The 24,660-nt window shown below is 45.0% G+C and overlaps 1 protein-coding gene across 3 annotated transcripts in view; it reads right to left on the reverse strand.

Moving 5' to 3' along the window:
- The window catches only part of LOC137528588 (uncharacterized), a 284,000-nt gene that overhangs the window by 143,064 nt on the left and 116,276 nt on the right, over positions 1-24,660 (reverse strand). For all 3 annotated transcript variants that reach the window (XM_068249936.1, XM_068249935.1, XM_068249934.1), the window contains one exon: positions 2,949-3,066. In XM_068249936.1, coding sequence (XP_068106037.1) covers positions 2,949-3,036 — 88 coding nt within the window. In that variant the 5' untranslated portion in view covers positions 3,037-3,066. The remainder of the gene's footprint in view (positions 1-2,948; positions 3,067-24,660) is intronic.

Here is a 24,660-nt window from a genome sequence, read left to right on the forward strand (position 1 = left end):
ATCAGTGGAAACAGGTAAAAGCTTAATAAAAGTGGGGATCAGTGGAAACAGGTGAAAGCCTAATAAAAGTGGGGATCAGTGGAAACAGGTGAAAGCCTAATAAAAGTGGGGATCAGTGGAAACAGGTGAAAGCCTAATAAAAGTGGGGATCAGTGGAAACAGGTGAAAGCCTAATAAAAGTGGGGATCAGTGGAAACAGGTGAAAGCCTAATAAAAGTGGGGATCAGTGGAAACAGGTGAAAGCCTAATAAAAGTGGGGATCATTGGAAACAGGTGAAAGCTTAATAAAAGTGGGGATCAGTGGAAACAGGTGAAAGCCTAATAAAAGTGGGGATCAGTGGAAACAGGTGAAAGCTTAATAAAAGTAGGGATCAGTGGAAACAGGTGAAAGCTTAATAAAAGTAGGGATCAGTGGAAACAGGTAAAAGCCTAATAAAAGTGGGGATCAGTGGAAACAGGTGAAAGCTTAATAAAAGTAGGGATCAGTGGAAACAGGTGAAAGCTTAATAAAAGTGGGGATCAGTGGAAACAGGTGAAAGCCTAATAAAAGTGGGGATCATTGGAAACAGGTGAAAGCTTAATAAAAGTGGGGATCAGTGGAAACAGGTGAAAGCCTAATAAAAGTGGGGATCAGTGGAAACAGGTGAAAGCTTAATAAAAGTAGGGATCAGTGGAAACAGGTGAAAGCTTAATAAAAGTAGGGATCAGTGGAAACAGGTAAAAGCCTAATAAAAGTGGGGATCAGTGGAAACAGGTGAAAGCTTAATAAAAGTAGGGATCAGTGGAAACAGGTGAAAGCTTAATAAAAGTGGGGATCAGTGGAAACAGGTGAAAGCCTAATAAAAGTGGGGATCAGTGGAAACAGGTGAAAGCCTAATAAAAGTGGGGATCAGTGGAAACAGGTGAAAGCTTAATAAAAGTGGGGATCAGTGGAAACAGGTGAAAGCCTAATAAAAGTGGGGATCAGTGGAAACAGGTGAAAGCCTAATAAAAGTGGGGATCAGTGGAAACAGGTGAAAGCCTAATAAAAGTGCGGATCAGTGGAAACAGGTGAAAGCCTAATAAAAGTGGGGATCAGTGGGAACAGGTAAAAGCTTAATAAAAGTGGTAATCAGTGGAAACAGGTGAAAGCCTAATAAAAGTGGGGATCAGTGGAAACAGGTGAAAGCCTAATAAAAGTGGGGATCAGTGGGAACAGGTAAATAAGAGACAAACAAATCAAATCAATCGAAAAATAGTGCAGTTCCGAACAAACGCATGCATCTTCATTGCAAAGAATTATGTGCATTTTCTCGTTTGTGCAAAAATTGCAATTGATTTAAAGGGACACTGTAGGGGGGGTCGGGGGAAAATGAGTTGAAGTTACCCGGGGCTTCTAATGGTCCCCCGCAGACATCCTGTGCCCGTGTAGCTACTCACCGATGCTCCGGCCCCGCCTCCGGTTCACTTCTGGAATTTCAGACTTTAATGTCGGAAATGCACTGCGCCTGCGTTGCCGTGTCCTCGCTTCCCCTGATGTCACCAGGAGCACACGGCGCAGGCAAAGACCATACTGCGACTGTGCAGTATGCTCCTGGTGACATCAGCGGGATCGAGGACACGGCAACGCAGGCGTAGTGGTTTTCTGACTTTAAAGTCTGAAATTCCAGAAGTGAACCAGAGGCGGGGCCAGAGCATTGGGGAGTGGCAGCGCGGGCACAGGAAGCCTGCGGGGGACCATTAGAAGCCCCGGGTAACTTCAACTAATTTTCCCCTGACCCCCCTACAGTATTCCTTTAAAGCAAAGGTGTCCCCATTGTCACTTTATAAATATGATGCTGATTTCAAAAAGTTGTGCTATTTCTAGAGAAAGAGTTAGGCCTTTTCCACATTATAAATCGCCAGTGCTATCGTAAGCTCCGGACGATTTATTGAACGTTTTTTAAAATGCTTTTCCCTGTGATTTGTGCTTAGAAAAACACTTTTGCTGAGCGATTAATTTTGACACTTCCTGAAGTTAGTCAGGAAATGGTACAGGTAGCACATTTGCCATTGGAAAGAAAGTTCATTGCTTATGTGAGAACGCTCACATAGAGCGACATTGCACTAGTGCTTTTAAGGCCATTTTTAAAATCGCCAGTGAATAAATAATGAAAACGATCATAGTGTGAACAAGCCTAATGCTGAATACACACGGTGCGTTCCCGCACTCGATTTCCCGCTCGATTCCCGTCGATTCATTTATTTCCAACATGTCCGATTTGAATTTCGATGGATCGTTAGGTCGATTTGGCATACTTTGCATGCGAATCAACCTAACGATCCATCGAAATTCAAATCGGACATGTTGGAAATAAACGAATCGACGGGAATTGAGCGGGAAATCGAGTGCGGGAATGCACCGTGTGTATTCAGCATAATGCCTAGTACACAATATACAATTTTCTGTACGATTTTCTGTAAGATTTACCTGCCAGATCTATCTAACCATCTATCTGCCTAGCAATTAGGCATTGTTCTACTCAGCAGGAGATAACCAGAAGACAATGCACCAGAGATAATGACCAGTCTCTACCAGTACTTTACAGAAAATAATCTAATTACAGAAAATCTAAAGCCGCATCTACACGAGTAGATGCGGCCGTGATGCTCCTCATCAATCGAGCCGCTGATGCGGCTCGATTGATAAGATCCGACAGGACGGATCTCCGCACCGCCGATTCCCTGCTCGCTCCCCGCGAGGGGACAATGGCAGGGAATCGAGCGGAAGATAAGTGGCGCCGGCGGGGACGAGCGGGCACGAGCGGGGAATTGAATGCAGCGCACGCGCGGCGAGCGGGGACGCGGCGGGCACGCGGAAGAGGCGATCCGGCGGCTAATAGTGTAGACGGGGCTTAACAGAAAATATTTTATGGTGTGTACCAGGCATTAGAGTGTTTCATAGACATTTGCTTTAATATTTTTGTTACTGTGGTAGGTGCAGTTTCCTCGTTGTCTCGTCAGAAGCACTTGCATCTCAATGTAGGAATCAAACACCAAATACGCAAACTTCTCCATTTGCCCTCTGGGTAGGTCTTCCTCTTTCACCTACAACACACAACAATGAGCTGAGTAGAGTAGAAGGAAGATTCGCTACGATGTCTTCACAAAAGTTCTTTATCTAGGACATATGCTTGATACAGTCAAACTTCCTAGCTGACATGTTTCGGACCGAGGCCCTTAGTCATAGCTAATTTCACAGCTTCTCAAAGTCAGATTTAAAAAGAGGAAGAAGTAATTGTGGGCGGGGAGACAACACCCAGCAGAGGAGAGGAAAACACCAAGGTTGAAAGCCCACCCACATGCTGTATTCCTCAAACAAGTATACAAACTGAGTAGACATGTGCATTCAGATCAGTGCTGGGCCGAAATTACGCATTAGCGTAATTACGCATCGTAATTCACTACAAATGCACCGTAAGCGTTACGTGTAAGGTTACGGTATTATGCGTAATTAATTACGCGTAGACCGTGGGTTACGTTTTTACGCGTAACAAATTACGCGTAAGACAGTAAACTCCCATTGAAATTACACAGTCTGCCGTAATTGCATAATATTACGCTCCCGTATAATATAAAAAAGCCGCCGACTTTAAGGGTTAATAGCAAAGCCCCCTTAAGTGCTAAGAGCCTCAAATTTGGAGAATATATTAAGGAGATCAGAAGGAATACGAGGAACATTTTTTTTTCAAAAAGACCTTATAGTTTTTGAGAAAATCGATGTTAAAGTTTCAAAGGAAAAATATATACATTTAAAAACCCGCCGAATTTAACGGTTAATAGCAAAGCCTGCTTAAAATTTAGCAACACCAAATTCACAGGGTATATTAAGGGGATCAGTGGGAATAAGAGGAAAACATTTTTTTTCAAAAAGACCTTATAGTTTTTGAGAAAATCGATTTTTAAGTTTCAAGGGCAAAAATGTCTTTTAAATGCGGAAAATGTCAGGTTTTTTTGCACAGGTAACAATAGTGTTTTATTTTCATAGATTCCCCCAAGTGGGAAGAGTTTTACTTACTTCGTTCTGAGTGTGGGAAATATTAAAAAAACGACGTGGGGTCCCCCCTCCCAGACCTCTTTAACCCCTTGTCCCCCATGCAGACTGGGATAGCCAGAATGCGGAGCACCGGCCGCGTGGGGCTCCGCACCCTGACTATACCAGCCCGCATGGTCCATGGATTGGGGGGTCTCGGAAGGGGAGGGGCAGCCAAGCTTTCCCCTCCCCCTCCGAGCCCTTGTCCAATCCAAGGACAAGGGGCTCTTCTCCACCTCCGATGGGCGGTGGAGGTGGAGGCCGCAATTTCCTGGGGGGGTTCATGGTGGCATCTGGGAGTCCCCTTTAAAAGGGGTCCCCCAGATGCCCACCCCCCCTCCCAGGAGAAATGAGTATAGAGGTACTTGTACCCCTTACCCATTTCCTTTAAGAGTTAAAAGTAAATAAACACACAAACACATAGAAAAAGTATTTTAATTGAACAAAAAACATAACCACGAAAAAAGTCCTTTAATATTCTTAATTAACCATTAATACTTACCTGTCCCTTTAAAAGCCAGTTCCCACGCAATATCCTCGGAAATATACTAATCAGTTACAATGTAACAAAGTTATTACAATGTAACAACTTTGTTACTTTGTAACACCACCGCACCCGACGTCACTCGCCGCTCACCCGCCGGCCGCCGCATACACGCTAAGTCCCCGCCGGCTCCCACCGTCCACTCCGCCCACACCTGTCACCCATATACATGCTGGCACCCATGGGTGCCAGCATGTATATAGGTGACATGTGGGAGAGGCGGGGAGGGCAGCGGAGCCGGCGGGGACTTAGCGTCCCTTCACCCGACAGAGCTCTGAGCTATATAGCTCAGAGCTCTCGAAAGCATCTTTGTATTTGGGCTCCAAGGAGCCCCATTGGTCCTTAGCAGACCAATGGGGTTCCTTCAAATCAGAAGGAACCCCATTGGTCTGCTAAGGACCAATGGGGCTCCTTGGAGCCCAAATACAAAGATGCTTTCGAGAGCTCTGAACTATATAGCTCAGAGCTCTGTCGGGTGAAGGGACGCTAAGTCCCCGCCGGCTCCGCTGCCCTCCCCGCCTCTCCCACATGTCACCTATATACATGCTGGCACCCATGGGTGCCAGCATGTATATGGGTGACAGGTGTGGGCGGAGTGGACGGCGGGAGCCGGCGGGGACTTAGCGTGTATGCGGCGGCCGGCGGGTGAGGGGCGATTGACGTCGGGTGCGGTGGTGTTACAAAGTAACAAAGTTGTTACATTGTAATAACTTTGTTACATTGTAACTGATTAGTATATTTCCGAGGATATTGCGTGGGAACTGGCTTTTAAAGGGACAGGTAAGTATTAATGGTTAATTAAGAATATTAAAGGACTTTTTTCGTGGTTATGTTTTTTGTTCACTTAAAATACTTTTTCTATGTGTTTGTGTGTTTATTTACTTTTAACTCTTAAAGGAAATGGGTAAGGGGTACAAGTACCTCTATACTCATTTCTCCTGGGAGGGGGGGTGGGCATCTGGGGGACCCCTTTTTAAAGGGGACTCCCAGATGCCACCATGAACCCCCCCCCCAGGAAATCGCGGCCTCCACCTCCACCGCCCATCGGAGGTGGAGAAGAGCCCCTTGTCCTTGGATTGGACAAGGGCTCGGAGGGGGAGGGGAAAGCTTGGCTGCCCCTCCCCTTCCGAGACCCCCCAATCCATGGACCATGCGGGCTGGTATAGTCAGGGTGCGGAGCCCCACGCGGCCGGTGCTCCGCATTCTGGCTATCCCAGTCTGCATGGGGGACAAGGGGTTAAAGAGGTCTGGGAGGGGGGACCCCACGTCGTTTTTTTTTAATATTTCCCACACTCAGAACGAAGTAAGTAAAACTCTTCCCACTTGGGGGAATCTATGAAAATAAAACACTATTGTTACCTGTGCAAAAAAACCTGACATTTTCCGCATTTAAAAGACATTTTTGCCCTTGAAACTTAAAAATCGATTTTCTCAAAAACTATAAGGTCTTTTTGAAAAAAAATGTTTTCCTCTTATTCCCACTGATCCCCTTAATATACCCTGTGAATTTGGTGTTCCTAAATTTTAAGCAGGCTTTGCTATTAACCGTTAAAGTCGGCGGGTTTTTAAATGTATATATTTTTCCTTTGAAACTTTAACATCGATTTTCTCAAAAACTATAAGGTATTTTTGAAAAAAAAAATTTCCTCTTATTCCTTCTGATCTCCTTAATATATTCTCCAAATTTGAGGCTCTTAGCACTTAAGGGGGCTTTGCTATTAACCCTTAAAGTCGGCGGCTACCTAACATTGATCCATGCGTCAACTTTTCCGCTTGGCAGCATGACCATACGCATTAATTGCTAGTAGGATTTTACGCGTAAGCCTATAACGTAACAACCTGAATTACGGTATTCTTACGCGTAATTGCGTAAGGGCAATGCGTAATTACAGACATGTACCGAAATTGAATGTCTATGCCGTAAGCGTAATTTTGTAATGCGTAATAGCGTAAAATTACGCGTAATGATCCGTAAGCGTAGCTTTTTTTCATTACGACCAGCACTGATTCAGATACAGAAGTTAACTAGCCATGTTCACCTCCGATACAATACCCCAGTAGCCAGTAGGGATGGTCCCAAATCCTTATTTCCGATTCTGAGGAAATTCACATTCCAATCAATGCTGATTCAGCGAATTTCCATTTTCCAATTTCCGAAGAGTCTTTTTTTTTGGTAATTTGTTTGCGTTCTCTTATTGGCCAAATACTTCGGAGTTGACTCTGAATTCTCAGATTGGTCGAATGCTTCGTTCCAAGCTCTGTGATTGGGCTAAATTTAACGAGTTGTGGTAATGCGGTATTTCCAAAGAGCTCCAATTGGAAATGCAGAAATTGAACTTCTGTGGAATCTGATTGAGCACCCCTAGTCGCCAGGTTCCCCCTAGACACTAATGTAAGTAGGCATGTACATCAAGATATAAAAACAAAGCAGTCACCGGTCTACAAATACAAGAACAATGTAGCCAGGAGCAGCATGCAACCATATAAGAGCATTAACAAGGTATGCGCCCCTAGACATCAGTATTAGGTAGTTATGTGAACCCCCAATTTTTAGGAAGCCATATATGTGCATAGATAGTAGCATTGTGTACCCTTAAATAGAAGTAGGTGTGCCCCAAAATAGTAGAATGAGGTAGCAATGTGTGACCACACTCCTCTTCATGCATGAGCGTGGCTCTTCAGGAGCATCCCAGACAGCTCCCGTGGTTGGGAGGAAAGTGTGGGAAGCATCTGGGGATCCAGAGGCTTCACCCTTCTTAGTCATATATCTGATTTTTTTTACCCAAGGTTCTCCTTGGGTTCACTTTAAATAGCCATATCTTCCCCGGGATAGTACAACTAAGTAGTCATACCTGCCCTCTCGATAGTAGCATTAGGTAGCAGCCAGCTCTGCCCCATATTGTTTTATTATTTAGCTTGTCTAGTCCCAAAATAGTAGTATGATGAAGTAGTCATGTTTAGAGATGGCCCGAACGGCCAGAGAACGTGTTTGCGCGAATATTGCAGATTCGTGTTTGCGGCAAAACGCAAACTTTTAGCGAGTTTGACACGCCCTCTATACCACATCATTGGGCTAAATTTTAACCCTCTACATCACAGTCAGCAGACACATGGCAGCCAATCAGGCTGCACTCCCTCCTGGAGCCCTGCAGCAGTGTCGGCCACTTTCTCACTCTGCCTGCTGCTGCTATTAGTGAGAGAAGGGAGAGAGGTTGCTGGAGAGATAGGGAAAGCTTAGTTAGGTCTTGTTAGCTTACTCCTTACTGATATTTGTTGCTGAAAAACACCACCAAAACAGCTTTTTTGAGAGCTAATGTTCTTGTGATGTGTTTTTTTTGTGTGTGGCCCACTGACACTGCATATACAGCATTGTCTGTCGCAGCTGGCTCTTGCTAATTGCTACACTGTGCCAGGCCCAGCACATTCAGTGCATACCTTTTCACTGCACCTGTGTGACTGGACATTGTATCATACCACCAGCAGTCACAGCATACCTTTTCACTACACCTGTGTAACTGCACATTGAATTATAGCAGCAGTACTGCATACCTTTTCACTGCACCTGTGTGACTGCACATTGTATTATAGCAGCAGTCACTGCATACCTTTTCACTGCACCTGTGTGACTGCACATTGTATTATAGCAGCAGTCTCTGCATACATTTTCACTTCACCTGTCTGACTGCACTTTGTATTATAGCAGCAGTCACTGCATACCTTTTCATTGCACCTGTGTGACCGCACATTGTATTATAGCAGCAGTCACTGCATACCTTTTCACTGCACCTGTGTGACTGCACATTGTATTATAGCAGCAGTCAGTGCAAACCTTTCACTGCACCTGTGTGACATCACATTGTATTATAGCAGCAGTTAGTGCATACCTTTTCACTGCACCAGTGTGATGGCACATTGTATTATAGCAGCAGTCAGTGCATACCTTTTCACTGCACCTGTGTGACTGCACATTGTACTATAGCAGCAGTCACTGCATACCTTTTCACTGCACCTGTGTGACTGCACTTTGTATTAAAGCAGCAGTCTCTGCATACCTTTTCACTGCACCTGTGTGACTGCACATTGTACTATAGCAGCAGTCACTGCATACATTTTCACTGCACCTGTGTGACTGCACATTGTATTATACCACCAGTCACTGCATACCTTTTACTGCACCTGTGTGACTGCACATTGTATTATAGCAGCAGTCAGTGCATACCTTTTCACTGTACCAGTGTGATGGCACATTGTATTATAGCAGCAGTCAGTGCATACTTTCACTGCACCTGTGTGACTGCACATTGTATTATAGCAGCAGTCACTGCATTCCTTTTCACTGCACCTGTGTGACTGCACATTGTATTATAGCAGCAGTCTCTGCATACATTTTCACTTCACCTGTGTGACTGCACTTTGTATTATAGCAGCAGTCACTGCATACCTTTTCACTGCACCTGTGTGACTGCACATTGTATTATAGCAGCAGTCACTGCATACCTTTTCACTGCACCTGTGTGACTGCACATTGTATTATAGCAGCAGTCACTGCATACCTTTTCACTGCACCTGTGTGACTGCACATTGTATTATAGCAGCAGTCTCTGCATACATTTTCACTTCACCTGTGTGACTGCACTTTGTATTATAGCAGCAGTCACTGCATACCTTTTCACTGCACCTGTGTGACTGCACATTGTATTATAGCAGCAGTCACTGCATACCTTTTCACTGCACCTGTGTGACTGCACATTGTATTATAGCAGCAGTCAGTGCAAACTTTTAACTGCACCTGTGTGACTTCACATTGTATTATAGCAGCAGTTAGTGCATACCTTTTCACTGCACCAGTGTGATGGCACATTGTATTATAGCAGCAGTCAGTGCATACTTTCACTGCACCTGTGTGACTGCACATTGTATTATAGCAGTAGTCACTGCATACCTTTTCACTGCACCTGTGTGACTGCACATTGTACTATAGCAGCAGTCACTGCATACATTTTCACGGCACCTGTGTGACTGCACATTGTATTATACCACCAGTCACTGCATACCTTTTACTGCACCTGTGTGACTGCACATTGTATTATAGCAGCAGTCATTGCATACCTTTTTACTGCACCTGTGTGACTGCACATTGTATTATACCACCAGCAGTCACTGCATACCTTTTCACTGCACCTGTGTGACTGCAAATTGTATTATAACAGCATACAGTGCATACCTTTTCACTGCAACTGTGTGACTGCACATTGTATTATACCACCAGCAGTCACTGCATACCTTTTCACTGCACCTGTGTGACTTCACATTGTATTATACCACCAGTCACTATATATCTTTCACTGCACCTGTGTGACTTCACATTGTATTATAGCATCAGTCAGTACCTTTCACTGCATCTGTCTTCCTGCACGTTGTATTATACCAGCAGTCAGTACCTTTTACTGCATCTCTGTGACAGTACATTGTATTAGTCAAGTCAGTGAATACCTTTCACTTCATCCCCCCAATATGGACAAAACAACAGGCAAAGGCAGAGCTGGAGGCAGGCCACCCGGCAGCTCTGTTCGAGGGCGCGCTGTCATGATATCGTGCGGCCTCGACCAAAGTACAGAGTTCAGAAGGCACGTGCCATCAACTCCCAAGATTGTCAGGATATAGTTGACTATTTAACACAGAACACCTCATCTTCCTCAGCTTCCGCACGGAACCGTGACATATCTTCCTCCTTCTGCTCTGATTCTGGCACCCACTTAACTCTCAGCTGGCAGTCACCACTGCTACTACTAGCACTAGCATGATGATGATGATATTGCCATGGATGTCACGTGGGTTCCCAATAGACAAGATGAACAGGGGGACAGTTCAGAGGGGGGGTCAGAGAGGAGTAGGAGGAGATGAGTTGCTGAAAGAAGCAGGGGGAGCTCAATGTCAGAAACAGCTTGTGGCAGTGTCCGGCGGCATGTATCGCCACCTATGGACAGCCAGTCAACATGCTCTTCAAGGTCAGCTGCTGCCGCCACCACCAAAGTGCCATCATCCCAGGGCTCAGCGATGTGGAATTTTTCTTGTTCTCTGCCTCAGATGGGAGCAATGCCATCTGTACTCTCTGCCACCAAAAATTGAGTCGTGGACAGACCAAGACCCACGTAGAGACAACTGCCTTACGAAGGCACATGATGAAAAAGCACAAACGGCAATGGAATGACCACCTGAGGAAAAGCAGCACACAAACGCAAAGCCACCCTCTGCCTCCTCTTCCTCCTTCAGGTGCAGCATCTTCAGCCACTTTATCCCTTGCACCTTCACAGCCACCTTTCTCCACTCCACCTCTCACCTTGAGCGGTTCCTGCTCCTCTTCCCACAGCAGCAAGGTGTACGTTAAGGAAATCTTTGAGCGGAAGAAGCCAATGTCTGCCAGTTACCCCCTTGCCCGGCGTCTGACAGCTGGCTTGGCGGAACAGTTAGCTCGCCAGCTGTGATGTTGAAAGGCAAGTGGTGTCATCTCTGCCACACAGGGTTGGGTCAAGGTTAGAGATGGCTCAAACCTCCAATTTTCAGTTCGTGAAACGGTGTGCCCCCCAACACTCTCATATAGACCCTTGCTTTATTGGGATAAGCAAAAGCCCCTTCACCACGGCAAGGTAACGATCACGAAGGGGAATTGACACATGTACATGCCTTTTGTTTTGTTGCTGCAGCAGCAGTGCAGCCAGAAAAATTAGGCATGTACGTGCACCAGAAAGATTATTCTTGTTGTTAGCGGCCTTAAAAATTCAGGAATCCACCTGGAGTTCTGGACCCTGTTGGTGGTGGCGGAGAAGGCAGTCAAGTGGCCTGCAGGCAGAGATACTGTGTGTGGGGACTGACTTAGTCTTTGGGCAGGCAGTCACATGGCGTGCAGGCAGAGATGATGTGTGTGGGGACTGATCCATGCCTCATTCATTTTGATAAAGGTTAGGTACTAAACACTTTTTTGACCTAGGCGACTTCTCTTCTCAGTGACAATGTCTCCAGCTGCGCTGAACGTCCTTTCTGACAGGACGCTTGAGGCAGGGCAAGACAGAAGTTGGATGGCAAATTGTGACAGCTCTGGCCGCAGGTCAAGCCTGCACACCCAGTAGTCCAGGGGTTAATCGCTGCTCAGAATGTCTATATCCACACTTAAGGCCAGGTAGTCGGCTACCTGCCGGTCGAGGCGTTGGTGGAGGGTGGATCCGGAAGGGCTAAGGCGAGACATTGGACTAAAGAATGTCTACATGTCCGACATCACCATGAGATCGCTCGAGTGTCCTGTCCTTGCCTGTGTGGATATGGGAGGAGGAGGAAGATTACTGGCAGTGGCACCTTTATTTGGTTGTGCTGTGACATCACCCTTAAACACAATGTAAAGCATACATGCCAGCTTGTTGTGCAAGTGCTGCATCCTTTCTGCCTTCTGCTAATTTGGTAACATTTCCACCACTTTGTGCTTATACCAAGGGTGTAGTAGTGTTGCCACCCAGTACAGGTCATTCCCCTTGAGTTTTTTTATACGGGGGTCCCTCAACAGGCTGGACGGCATGAAAGATGCCATCTGCACAAAGTCAAATGCTGACCTACTGTCCATCTCCTCTTGCTTTTCCTCAGTGATGTCAGGTAAGTTCTTCTCCTCCCCAAGCCACAAACAATACCACGGGAAAGGTGAGCAGCACAAGCCCCCTGCGATGCCTGCTGCGGTTGTTCTTCCACCTCCTCCTCAAAGCCATCTTCCTCCTCTGACTCCTCTTCCCCAGACGTCTCCTCCTCTTCCTCCCCCCTCCTCTGTGATACCGCAGGTGTTGTTGATGATGCTGCCGCAGATGATGTTTCCAACAACTCTTCCTCCTCTTCCTGTTCACACTCCTCTACAGCTTGATGCACCACTCTACGCATGGCACGCTCCAGGAACAAAACATATGAGATCGCTGATGGCACCTTTACTGTGAATCACCAGGTTTGTCACCTCCTCAAATGGATGCATGAGCCTGCAGGCATTACGCATGAGTGTCCAGTACTTCAGCCAGTAAATGCCCAGCTCCCCAGAGCATGACCTTTCACTGTAACTGTACAGATACTCAATGACGGCTTTCTCCTGTTGTAGCAGGTGGTCAAACATGAGGAGCGTTGAATTCCGAGTCAGGCTATTGCAAATCAAGCACCTAACCGGCAAGTTGCTTCTCCGCTGAATATTGGCCAAGTGCACCATGACCATGTAGGAACACCTGAAATGCCTACACACCTTCCTGGACTGCTTCAGGACCTCCTATAATGCTGGGCATACATGGAGTCTCCTTCTCCTTATCAATCGAGCCGCTGATGGCTCGATTGATAAAATCCGACAGGTCCGATGATCTGCCGGATAGATTCCCTTCTCGATCCCCGCCGGTGGCCAATAGCGGGGAATAGAGCGGCTGATAAGGAGCGCCGGCGGGGATGAGCGGTAATTGATCCACGCGCACACGCGAACGAGCGGGGACGCGGCAGGGGTCAATCTGGCGGCTAATCAGCCACCGGATTGACCCGTGTATGCCCAGCATTAGCCTGGGTACTTACTTACACACAAATCTTTGGATTATAAGATTCAGCACATGTGCCATGCAGGGTACATGTGTCAACTTTCCCAAACTCAAAGCCGACAAGAGATTGCTGCCTTTGTCACGAACCACGTTGACGATCTCCATTTGGTGCGGGGTCAGCCACTGATCCTCCTGTTTGTTCAGAGCAACCAGGAGAGCTGCTCCAGTGTGACTCTGGGCTTTGAGGCAAGACTTGTCCAAAATGGTGTGACACCGTCAAGCATGGCATGCAGCATAGGCCCTGGGGAGCTGGGGGTGTGTAGTTGGAGAGGAGATCGCAGCACCAAGTAGAGTTGCACTGACACTCAGCTGAGGAGGAGGAAGACGATGACAGCGAAGAGGATGTAGCAGGAGGAGTAAGAGGAGAAGGAGAGGAGTAGGCGGCAGGCCTGCCCGCAAGCCAAGGAGGTGTCACAACTAGGTCCGCTGCACAGCCACATACTCCCTGCTTGCAAGCGGTCACCAGGTTCACCCAATGTGCTGTATAAGTAATGTTTCCACACCGCTGAGCCCTGGGAAGATGGCACTTTAGTGGTGCCGGCAGCAGGGGACCTTAAAGGGCATGTTGGCTGGTAGAGATGTCGCAAACCTCCAATTTTCGGCTCGCGAACACCGTTCGTGAACTTTCGCGGAAGATTCGGTTCGTGCGAACTTTCATGAACCGCAATAGACTTCAATGGGGAGGCGAACTTCAAAATTTTAAAAAAAATTTGCTGACTGGAAAAATGATAGAAAAGATGTTTCATGGGGTCCCTGGAGGAAGACATGGTTGAGTAAAATACACATGAAAAGTCCCATAAAAAAATCTGGATTTAATACAGCAGTGTTTTAAGGTCAGAAATCTCACTGAATGTTAAATTGCAGGCCTACACTACTTTATGACATCAGGAATCCTCTCACTCTCCTCCCGGAGGGAGGAGGGTCTCATCTTCCAGGGAATTGTAGTATTTCAAAAGCCAGCTTACATACCATGGCTGGGACTTGAACTCAGGTCTCAGTGTGCGGTAGGTAAATCTTTTAACCACTATACCACCAACAACACTACGTGCTAAAGCCAGCCTAGCATGTACAATTATGATCAATCCAAGAGAAAAATTAGCTTGCTTAATACACGGAATTGTACTATATCAAAAGCCAGCTTACATACCGTGGCTGGGAATTGAACCCAGTTTTCAGTGTGCGGTAGGTAACTCATTTAACCGCTATACCACCAACAACACTGCATGCTGAAGCCAGCCTAGCATGTACCATTATGATCAATCCAAGAGAAAAATTAGCTTGCTTAATCCACGGAATTGTAGTATTTCAAATGCCAGCTTACATACCATGGCTGGGAATTGAACCCAGGCTGGGTTGGGAATTGAACCCAGGTCTCAGTGTGCAGTAGGTAACTCATTTAACCACTATACCACCAACAACACTACATGCTGAAGCCAGCCTCGCATGTACCATTGTGATATACCGAAGAGAAAAATGATCTCTCTCTCTCTCTCTCTCTAGGACTTGATGCCATTGAAGTGAATTTTTTTAGCTTAAAACCATCAACGGATACCGGCAGAATTTCACAGGCAATTTCGGAATTCCGCCAGATTGAAAAACCAATTCCGTTCCGACCAAACTGAACAGAATGACTAATTTCCGCCTGAAATTGCGGAAAATACAATTCCGCGGAAAGCGGTGACCATCCCTACTAGAGAGAGAGAGAGAGAGAGAGAGAGAGAGAGAGAGAGAGAGAGAGATATGAATCTACCTGGCTATCTGGGGTTTTCTTCGGACAGCTGTTGAACACAAAAGGTGAGGCCATGCCTGGGTGGGCTTGAACCCCCAACCTTGCAGTTAACAGCCAAACGCACTAACCAATTGTGCCACACAGACTGTGTACCACAAAGAGTGTGCATGCAGTTGCTGTTGAATGATTTTATGGGGATGTATGTGTGTCTTTTGGAAGGAGGAAGTGAGTCTGCTCCAAGAAGTTTCAGCATGTAGTATTGTTGATGGTATAGTGGTTCAATGAGTTAACTACTGCACACTGAGACCTGGGTTCAATTCCCAGCCCGGGTTCAATTCCCAGCCATGGTATGTAAACTGGCTTTTGATATAGTACAATTCCGTGGATTAAGCAAGCTAATTTTTCTCTTGAATTGATCATAATGGTACATGCTAGGCTGGCTTCAGCATGTAGTGTTGTTGGTAGTATAATGGTTAAATGAGTTACCTACCACACACTGTGACCTGGGTTCAATTCTAGCCACGGAATGTAAGCTGGCTTTTAAAATACTACAATTCCCTGGAAGATGAGACCCTTCTCCCTCCGGGATATAAGGAATAACAATCAGCTAGGAACAAACCTACAAGATCCTAATTAAATTCTCCCTAGCAGAGTCTGTCAGCAGCTGTCCCTTAACTAATTACTAGAGGCAGACGAGTGAGTAAAACAACTGCAGAACCTTGCCTTTTATAAGGGGGGGTGGAGCTCCAAGAGTGAGTGTAGTCTGATTGGTGATAATGTGCCTGCTGACTGTGATGTAGAGGGTCAAAGTTCTGCTCAATGGAGCATTATGGGGCAAATCGAACTTCCGCAAAAGTTTACCTTCGACGGCGAACGCGAACCACCTAAAGTTCTCCTAGAACCGTTCGCGGGCGAACCGTTTGGGACATCTCTACTGGCTGGCTGTCCATAGGTGGCGATACATGCCGCCGGACACTGCCACAAGCTGTTTCTGATGACAAGCTCCCCCTGCTTCTTTCAGCAACTCGTTTCCTCCTACTCCTCTTTGACTCCCCCTCTGAACTGTCTCCCTGTTCATCTTGTCTATTGGGAACCCATGTGACATCCATGGCAGTATCATCATCATCATAATCAACCTCCACAGCTTTGTTTGTATCAGACACCTCCAAAACTGCACCAACAACAGGTACTGCTGCTGCATCATCCTCACACCTTACGTCCATACTGACGCCTAACTCAGACATATGAGGTGGTGTAACATGCTTAGCGCCTTCATCTTATAACAATAATGGCTGTGAATCAGTTAATTCCCCACCAAATAACTTCTGCAAACTGTGCGGATGTGGTGCTAGTAGTAGCAGTGGTGGCTGCCGGCTGAGTGTTAAAGGGAACCTAAACTGAGAAGGATATGGAATTTTCCTTTTAAAATAATACCAGTTGCCTGACTCACATGCTGATCCGGTGTCTCTAATACTTTCAGCCACCGCCCCTGAACAAGCATGCAGATCACGTGCTCTGATTAATGTCCGACTGGATTAGCTGCATGCTTGTTTCAGGTGTGTGATTCAGCCACTACTGCGGCCAAAGAGATCAGCAGAACTACCAGGCAACTGGTATTGTTTAAGCACTTAAAGCGGTTCCGAGATGAAAAACGAACTTTAACAAGTAACTTGTCTATATAACTTAACTAAAGTTTAGATAGTTTACACAGCAAATCTAGCTACAAACAGATTTAATAGAAAATGATTATTTCTTCCTGTGATACAATGACAGCAGCCATGCTGTTTGTAAACATTACACAGAGGGCAGGCGTATCTGCACCATCAGCACTCAAACTGTGAAAAAAAACCTAATTACCCCTCCTCCCTCCTCCCCTCTGCCTTTGAAATCAATGGCTAGTAACACCTCCTCCTCCCCTGCCCACACTGAGCTCCCATGAGCCCTTGCTACTGCCAATGCTCTCTGAAAACCTGTGGTCGTTTTTTTATTTAGCTTATAGGGAATTAGAGTATTAAAACAAAAACAAAAAAGTATTTGGCTTGAGGAATGCCCTATAAAGGAAAGGAACACAATTATGCAATGAGTAAAAGTTCACCTTGGATCCACTTTAAACCCGAAGGGTTGTTTATTTTTTGCATCTGAGCAACTTTCACCTCCCATTCATTTGCCAATAACTTTATCACTACTCGTCACAATGAATTGGTCTATAGCTTGTTTTTTCCTCCACCAATTAGGCTTTAGGGAGTAAAAACAGCTAATTTTAAAAGTTAAAAATGTTTTTATTTAATAAAAAGTGGATGTGGGTGTAGTTTTACTATTTGGCTACAAGATGGCCACAGTTAAAAAGTCCTGGGAGTGATCGATCTCGCTCCCAGGAAGAAGAATGAAGACGGGGAACTTTTTGAACTAAAAAAAACTGCAGTGTCCGATGAGACACTGGCGGTTTTTCTGCAGGGGGCTTAGATCAATGAAAGGGATCTATAATCCCTTTCATTGATCACTGGGCTAACGACCGGCGGTGGGAGCGTGCATGGGAGTACCCGCGGAAGTGTGCAAGGCTCGCGGGAGTGCATGCAGCCCAACTGGACGAGAATGTTCATCCAGTTGGGCTTAAGTGGTTAAAAGGAAACATCCACATCCCTCTCAGTTTAGGTTCCCTTTAAGTGGAGTGACAGAATCAGAGCAGGAGGAGGAAGATATGTCACGGTTCCATGTGGAAGCTGAGGAAGATGAGGTGTTCTGTGTTAATTAGTCAACTATGTCCTGTCAATCTTGGGAGTTGATGGCACGTGCCTTCTGAACACTGTACTTTGGTTGAGGGCCGCACAAAATCACGTCAGCACGACCTCAAACAGACCTGGTGGCCTGCCTTTGGCTCTGCCTCTGCCTTTGCCTGTTGTTTTGTTTATATTTGGGGGAATGAAGTGAAAGGTATGCACTGACTTGACTAATACAATGTGCAGTCACAGATGCAGTGAAAGGTATGCACTGACTGCTGGTATAATACAATGTGCAGGCAGTCACACAGATGCAGTGAAAGGTATTGTTGTAATCAGTGTCTCTGTTATCCTGCTGATGGCTTTTCTGATGAACTGTGCTGTGGACTTCCACGATCAGCCAGCAGGCGTCTCCTGTGCAGCTGAGAACTTTGCAGTTCCCCGGATCGCCAGCAGATGGAACTATAGGAACTTCCTGAAAATCACCTGATCAATGTGCTGCTACTTAATGCCGGAATTCCTAGCAGCACATTGCTAGATCATTTTGTTTGGTTCCCTGCAGTGTTGTGACTCTGGCCATCACTCCTGTATTTTGCACTCCTTGCTTGTCCGACTATTCTCTTGCCTTCTGTCTTGGTACTTCTCATTCCCTCTGATTGCCTGGTTTGATTACTGCCTGTCTTACTTTTCTCTGGTATGCTGAATTGGTTATATGCTTCTGTATATAGTGTGTGATATGCATCATTGTATGCTTTGTATATATTCTGTATAGATAGACTGATATGTTCAGTTAGTTGTGGTGCACCACGTGTAGGTTGTATATAGATTGTATGTGTTTGGTGATCTGTGTTTGTACACATTGCATAATTGTAAATAAACACATTTATCATTTCTACTCCGTTGTACAGACGTTTGTATTTCAGTGTGATCTTCTGGTTTTGTTTAAACCTAAGGGTTGACTATGCTGAAGTCGTGGATCTGCCAGTCTGGGTCTTGTCATGACCACGATCTGCATGGTCAATCGTTACAGGTATACACTGACTGCTGGTATAATACAATGTGCAGTCACACAGATGCAGTGAAAGGTATACACTGACTGTTAGTATAATACAATGTGCAGTCACACAGATGCAGTGAAAGATATACACTGACTGCTGGTATAATACAAAGAGGCCCTGCTGACTGCTGTATAATGATGAGATGAATACACTTGAAATCCTATAATGAGAATCTGTTATGGAGGGCAAGTCTGTCATCCATTCAAGTAAAAGGTATAAACTGACTGGTATAATACAATGTGCAGTCACAGAGATGCAGTGAAAGGTATATACTGACGGCTGGTATAATACAATGTGCAGTCACACAGATGCAGTGAAAGGTACTGACTGCTGGTATAATACAATGTGCATATACAATAAGAGGTAGCGCTCAAGGTGTCTACGTGTTCAACACAATAGCATGTGAGTACTCAAAAATGGCAATAAAGGTTGACCTAAACACATTAAAACTCTAAATTACAGTCCTTGTGCCATTACACTAACTATGCAATCCAGACCAGTAAAGATATTATTCAATTTCTAGATTTGGAGATAATGAGAAATGGAAACAAAATGGGGACTAGAAGCTTCTTTAAGGAAACAGACAGAAATGGGTATATGTCAACTGATAGTTGTCACCACCCAGCTTGGATAAAGGGGGTACCAAGGGGTCAGTTTCTGAGGATGAAACGAAACTGCTCAAACCCACAGGATTTCCACAAACAGGCAGAACTTTTAAAAAGTAGATTTATGGAGAAGGGATATCTAGAGAGAGACCTAGATGGAGAAATTGAAAGGGTAGGTAACTTGGATAGACAAATGTTGTTGGAGGAGAAAGGAGTAGGGGAAAACAAGGGTGAGTATGAACTAGCCTTTATTACAGGTTTTAATACCCAATACAAACAACTCCAGAATATATTCAGACGGCACTGGGGAATTCTGGGGACTGACCTGGTGCTTAGGAATATTATTCCGGTCCAACCGAAGTTTATATATAGAAAGGCCCAGAATTTGAAACAAATTCTTGCACCAAGTTGTGTGGAGCCCAAAAAGGTTCCGCGCATGCAGGGATGGCAAACAGCAGGCTTCTTTCCATGCAGAGGCTGCAAAGCCTGTAGGGAATCAAACGGTATAAAAACCAATCGGGTGGTGTCTTTTAGCAATGGAAAAAGCTTTAAAATTCAGGAATTCATCACTTGCAATGACAGATTTGTGGTGTACCTTGCCTGGTGTAAATGTGGATGGCAATATATTGGTAGGACGACGCGCACCCTCAAGGAGAGGATGGGGGAGCACGTTCGCAATATAGTTAAGGGTTACCCCAACCATGGGGTGTCAGCCCATTTCGGAAGCCATCATGAGTGTAACCCCAAGGAGCTGTCCTTTTGTGGACTACAAAAGATCATTCCAAACTGGAGGGGGTGCAACAAAACCAAAAGGGTTTCACAGGAGGAAACCAAGTGGATTCAACGTATGGGTACCCTAAGACCAGATGGCCTAAACATAGACATTGACCTGGTCTGCTTCCTGGGTGACTAAGGGGTGTGATGTGTGCACATGCACCCTGGACTGGGAGGAGGATTGGGGTGTCATCAAAAGAATGTCTGAGCCAGGAATTGGGGTGCCAATAGAAAATGTGATAGTGAGTCCTATTAAATATGTCGGTAATCCTTATTATTATAGTGGTAGAAGGGAGATTCATATTGGTAATGGAAGGGGGGACATGGAACGTTGATTGATTGGGAGGGCTAGATAATTGGGGTACTCTTAAAGTGTCACATGCAGTGTGACTATAGTATGTAATATGGGATGGGGTGGGGTTTATTGTAAAATTAGTAGTGGGGAGGGTACTTATTCATATACTAAACAAAAGGGGGAGGGGATAGAGATGGGGTACATATATATAATTATGGGGTGATAAGTTGGACTGCATGAGACACAAAGAGCAATGTTGTCATGCTGTTTTCTCTGGTTTTTGAGCAATAGTAATGGGTCTGAATAAAATGGTATGTAATGTTTATGATTTAATAACCATACATTATGGAAATATAGGAAACAATATTATGCACATATCCTGTAAATATGAATTTATGATGTTGTGGAGAACCTGCCAGTTTATGTACAGATGGAGATGATGTTTGTTTTATACAATGTGTTGATGTAGGGTGGTAGCTATTGACTTTGTATGGAAGCATGTGATTCCGGATATGGACTCTAGATGGGGGCAGACTTGCAGGCTTATGGAGGGTCAAATGAGCATGCACGGGATACGTATCAGGCATAAAACAATCCGCTCTACGCATTGGACTCCAGGCCCCTGATGAGTCACCTTGTGACAAAATCGATAGGGCGGAGTTCAATGCGGAAGCGGATCAGAGCAAGCCAGTTAGCGGCGATAGGAGGACACGTGCAGCGTCTCTTCAATCCGTGTGTGCAGCGGAAGTGTTTGGGGATAGACGTGCGGACGAGCCTGCCAGCCTGGCCATCTGAACGGAGGAGAGCCCGTCTTATAAATTACTCCATGCGATGTTTTTATGAGGAATCTGTAAGTGCAATTGCATTTTTACAATAAATGTGTTTTTAGCAGTATTATGCTATGGTAGTTCTTTTTTGATGAGGTTGACAAGACTGGTGAAGAGCCTAGGCTGATCTGTGAAGGTGTTTGCTGGAGAGGTGGGAGACGACCCGGGAACGGTCCCAAGGCGCATATAGACCATTGGTTGGTCTAGGTCAGAGGTGAGTGGACTACAAAGGGTGTTGGTGGAGGTCTGTGCATGTTAATGACAAGCAGAAACACAAGTTGAATACTGCATCCCTGTGGAGAAGAAAACCAGTTTTATAGCAATACTCCCGCACTATTAGGGCTGTAGCACTTGGACTTTTAGTGTAATGGCACAAGGACTGTAATTTAGAGTTTTAATGTGTTTAGGTCAACCTTTATTGCCATTTTTGAGTACTCACATGCTATTGTGTTGAACACGTAGACACCTTGAGCGCTACCTCTTATTGTATACTTTTTTTTGAGAAGAGGAGGCGAACAGGTGCTGTGTAATTGTTATTTATAGCTGGGAGCGCTAACCTCTTTTTTACAGATTATTATATTATAAGAGGAGCGATCTGGCATTACAAATGTACTGGGCCTTGACTTTCTAAGGTGTATGTAATTTCCGTGTGTGGGGGGGGTAGCAATTGTCTCCAGGGTGACGAGGAATTCAAGCTCATTATCCAACTATTGTTGATCTGATTTTTAGGCTAACCAATGGATGCATTTGAGCAAAGAGCTCGCAGGGTGGTCAATCTCGATTAGATATTTGTTGATAGTGGGGAGATAGGGGGCACAATGGAACAGGAATTTAAGAAACTACAGAATGTGATGGTAAAGGAACAGGGCACTTGGTGGGACTTGGCCGCACTAACGAAGTATGACAAAGAAGGTATCATACCTAAAAGATTGAGATGGGATTTGGCAGCTAATGATGGGGAGGATAATGAAGAAAATGATAAAGAATGGAAGGAGTACTTTGATAGGTGCGGCCAGGGTCTTGTCAAGTTGCTAATTAAAAGAAAAAATAAAAGGTTGGAAAGATTGGGAGGAGAAATAGAGGATATTAAAACGAAAATGACCCCCATAAATAACTCCGAGGAGTATAAAAGTAGATCCAAAAGATTGGGTGAAATATTGGAAAAGAATGAGAATGACATCAGAGTAGAAAAACAAAAAAAGTTCCAGCGGGATGCGGATGCTACAAGAAAGAAAGAAACATACAGATGGCAGATAAAGAAAAAAGAGGAAATCAAAGCAGCAGAAATGCAGGCCAAGGCAGAAGAAAATAGACTAAAAAACCAGAGGGCACAAGTGGAAGATAGGGGAGGTGAACAGGGACCACCCCCCAAAAATATACCAGGCCCCAATGGGGAGCAGGGAATGGGGTATGGCCAGTATGGGGGAGAAGGGAGGGGTGGTTGGAATGGGGGGAATAGGGGGTGGGGAGGGAATAGGGGGGTGGGTAGAAGTCCATATAGAGTATTAGATAGGGGACAGGGGAGGGGGTATAGAAATGAATCCTATAATCAGTATAATATACCTACCTTCAATCGCTATGATCCAATAAGACAACAGAAACAAATGGAGCCTTTTTTAGAGATGGCCCCGAGATACGGGGAGAGGGAATGGAGACAGGAGGGAGCGGGGTACTCCACATACCAAAATCACTATGGAAAAAGGGAGCAAGACGAGGCACAAGGGGTGGGAAGAGGGGCAAAAAGGATGAGACAATGATAGGAAAGGGGGTATTTAATATTAGTGGCACAACTCTAAGTTCTAAAGAAATGGAGTTATTGGATAAAGGTTTGAAACATGCACCCAGGAAAGGTATGGACAAATTCACCACGTATATTGACATAAACAAATTTGCACGGAAATTGCACTTGAAAAAGTACTTTGCATGTCGCCCCATTAGAAATCCTAGTAGTGGGGGGCCAGGGAAATATACGCACAGCAATTTACGCACAAAATCCACTTTCAACCCACAAGACTCAAACTATAATGCGATAGAAGTCTTTAAGAATGTGGTAATCAAGGATATGAACCAGATCCCAGAGAAAGGAGTGGGCATGTCAGGGAATTAGCAAAGGAAATGTTAGAAAAAAAGAATTTGGTGGTAAGACCAGCAGATAAGGGGGGAGGGGTAGTGGTGTTAAATAAATCTCAATATAAAACTGAACTGGACAAACTTGTTGGTGACAAAGATGCATATACCCTGCTAAGGGGGGATCCCACTGGTAGATACATGGCAGAGTTGAGGGAGATACTTAGGGAGGGGATGGACAGGGGACTGATCACGGATGAAGAATTCAAATATATTATTCCAGATGTTCCCAGAATACCCATTATATATCAAGTACCAAAAATGCATAAAAGCAAAACAGAACCCCCAGGATGACCCATAGTGAGTGGAATAGGGTCAGTAACCCATAGACTGGGGCAATACCTGGATGAGTTCCTGAAACCTATGGTGGAGAACCTGCCCAACATTTTAAAGGACACTAAGCATATGCTTCAAATAGTAGAAGGTGGGGACCTAGATGGAGAAGAAATAATGGTAACAATGGATGTCTCTTCCCTGTATACAAATATTAAACATGAGCTTGGGTTGGAGGCGGTAGACTATTTTTTTTAAAAAAGAGGCAAAAATAAAAGAGGAACAAAGAATATACATACTAAGACTCTTAAAATTTGCCCTAGAAAGAAACTATTTCTGGCATGATGGCCAATTCTATAATCAGATTAAGGGATGCGCCATGGGGGCCAGTTATGCTCCGAGCCTGGCAAATTTGTTTATGGGGAAATGGGAACAAACAATACTGGAAGGAGGGGGGCCAGTAAGAATGTGGCGTAGATTTATTGATGATCTCTTCTTTATATGGGGGGGTGGACAGGAACCTCTGGAGATGTTTTTGAACACACTTAATGACAACAACCTGGGTTTCTCCCTGACTATGCAATCCAGTAAAGATATTATTCAATTTCTAGATTTGGAGATAATAAGAAATGGAAACAAAATGAGGACTAGAAGCTTCTTTAAGGAAACAGACAGAAATGGGTATATATCAACTGATAGTTGTCACCACCCAGCTTGGATAAAGGGGGTACCAAGGGGTAAGTTTCTGAGGATGAAACGAAACTGCTCAAACCCACAGGATTTCCACAAACAGGCAGAACTTTTAAAAAGTAGATTTATGGAGAAGGGGTTACTAGAGAGAGACCTAGATGGAGAAATTGAAAGGGTAGGTAACTTGGATAGACAAATGTTGTTGGAGGAGAAAGGAGTAGGGGAAAACAAGGGTGAGTATGAACTAGCCTTTATTACAGGTTTTAATACCCAATACAAACAACTCCAGAATATATTCAGACGGCACTGGGGAATTCTGGGGACTGACCTGGTGCTTAGGAATATTATTCCGGTCCAACCGAAGTTTATA

Source organism: Hyperolius riggenbachi, chromosome 8 (genome assembly GCF_040937935.1).
Source record: "Hyperolius riggenbachi isolate aHypRig1 chromosome 8, aHypRig1.pri, whole genome shotgun sequence".
Lineage (NCBI taxonomy): Eukaryota > Metazoa > Chordata > Amphibia > Anura > Hyperoliidae > Hyperolius > Hyperolius riggenbachi.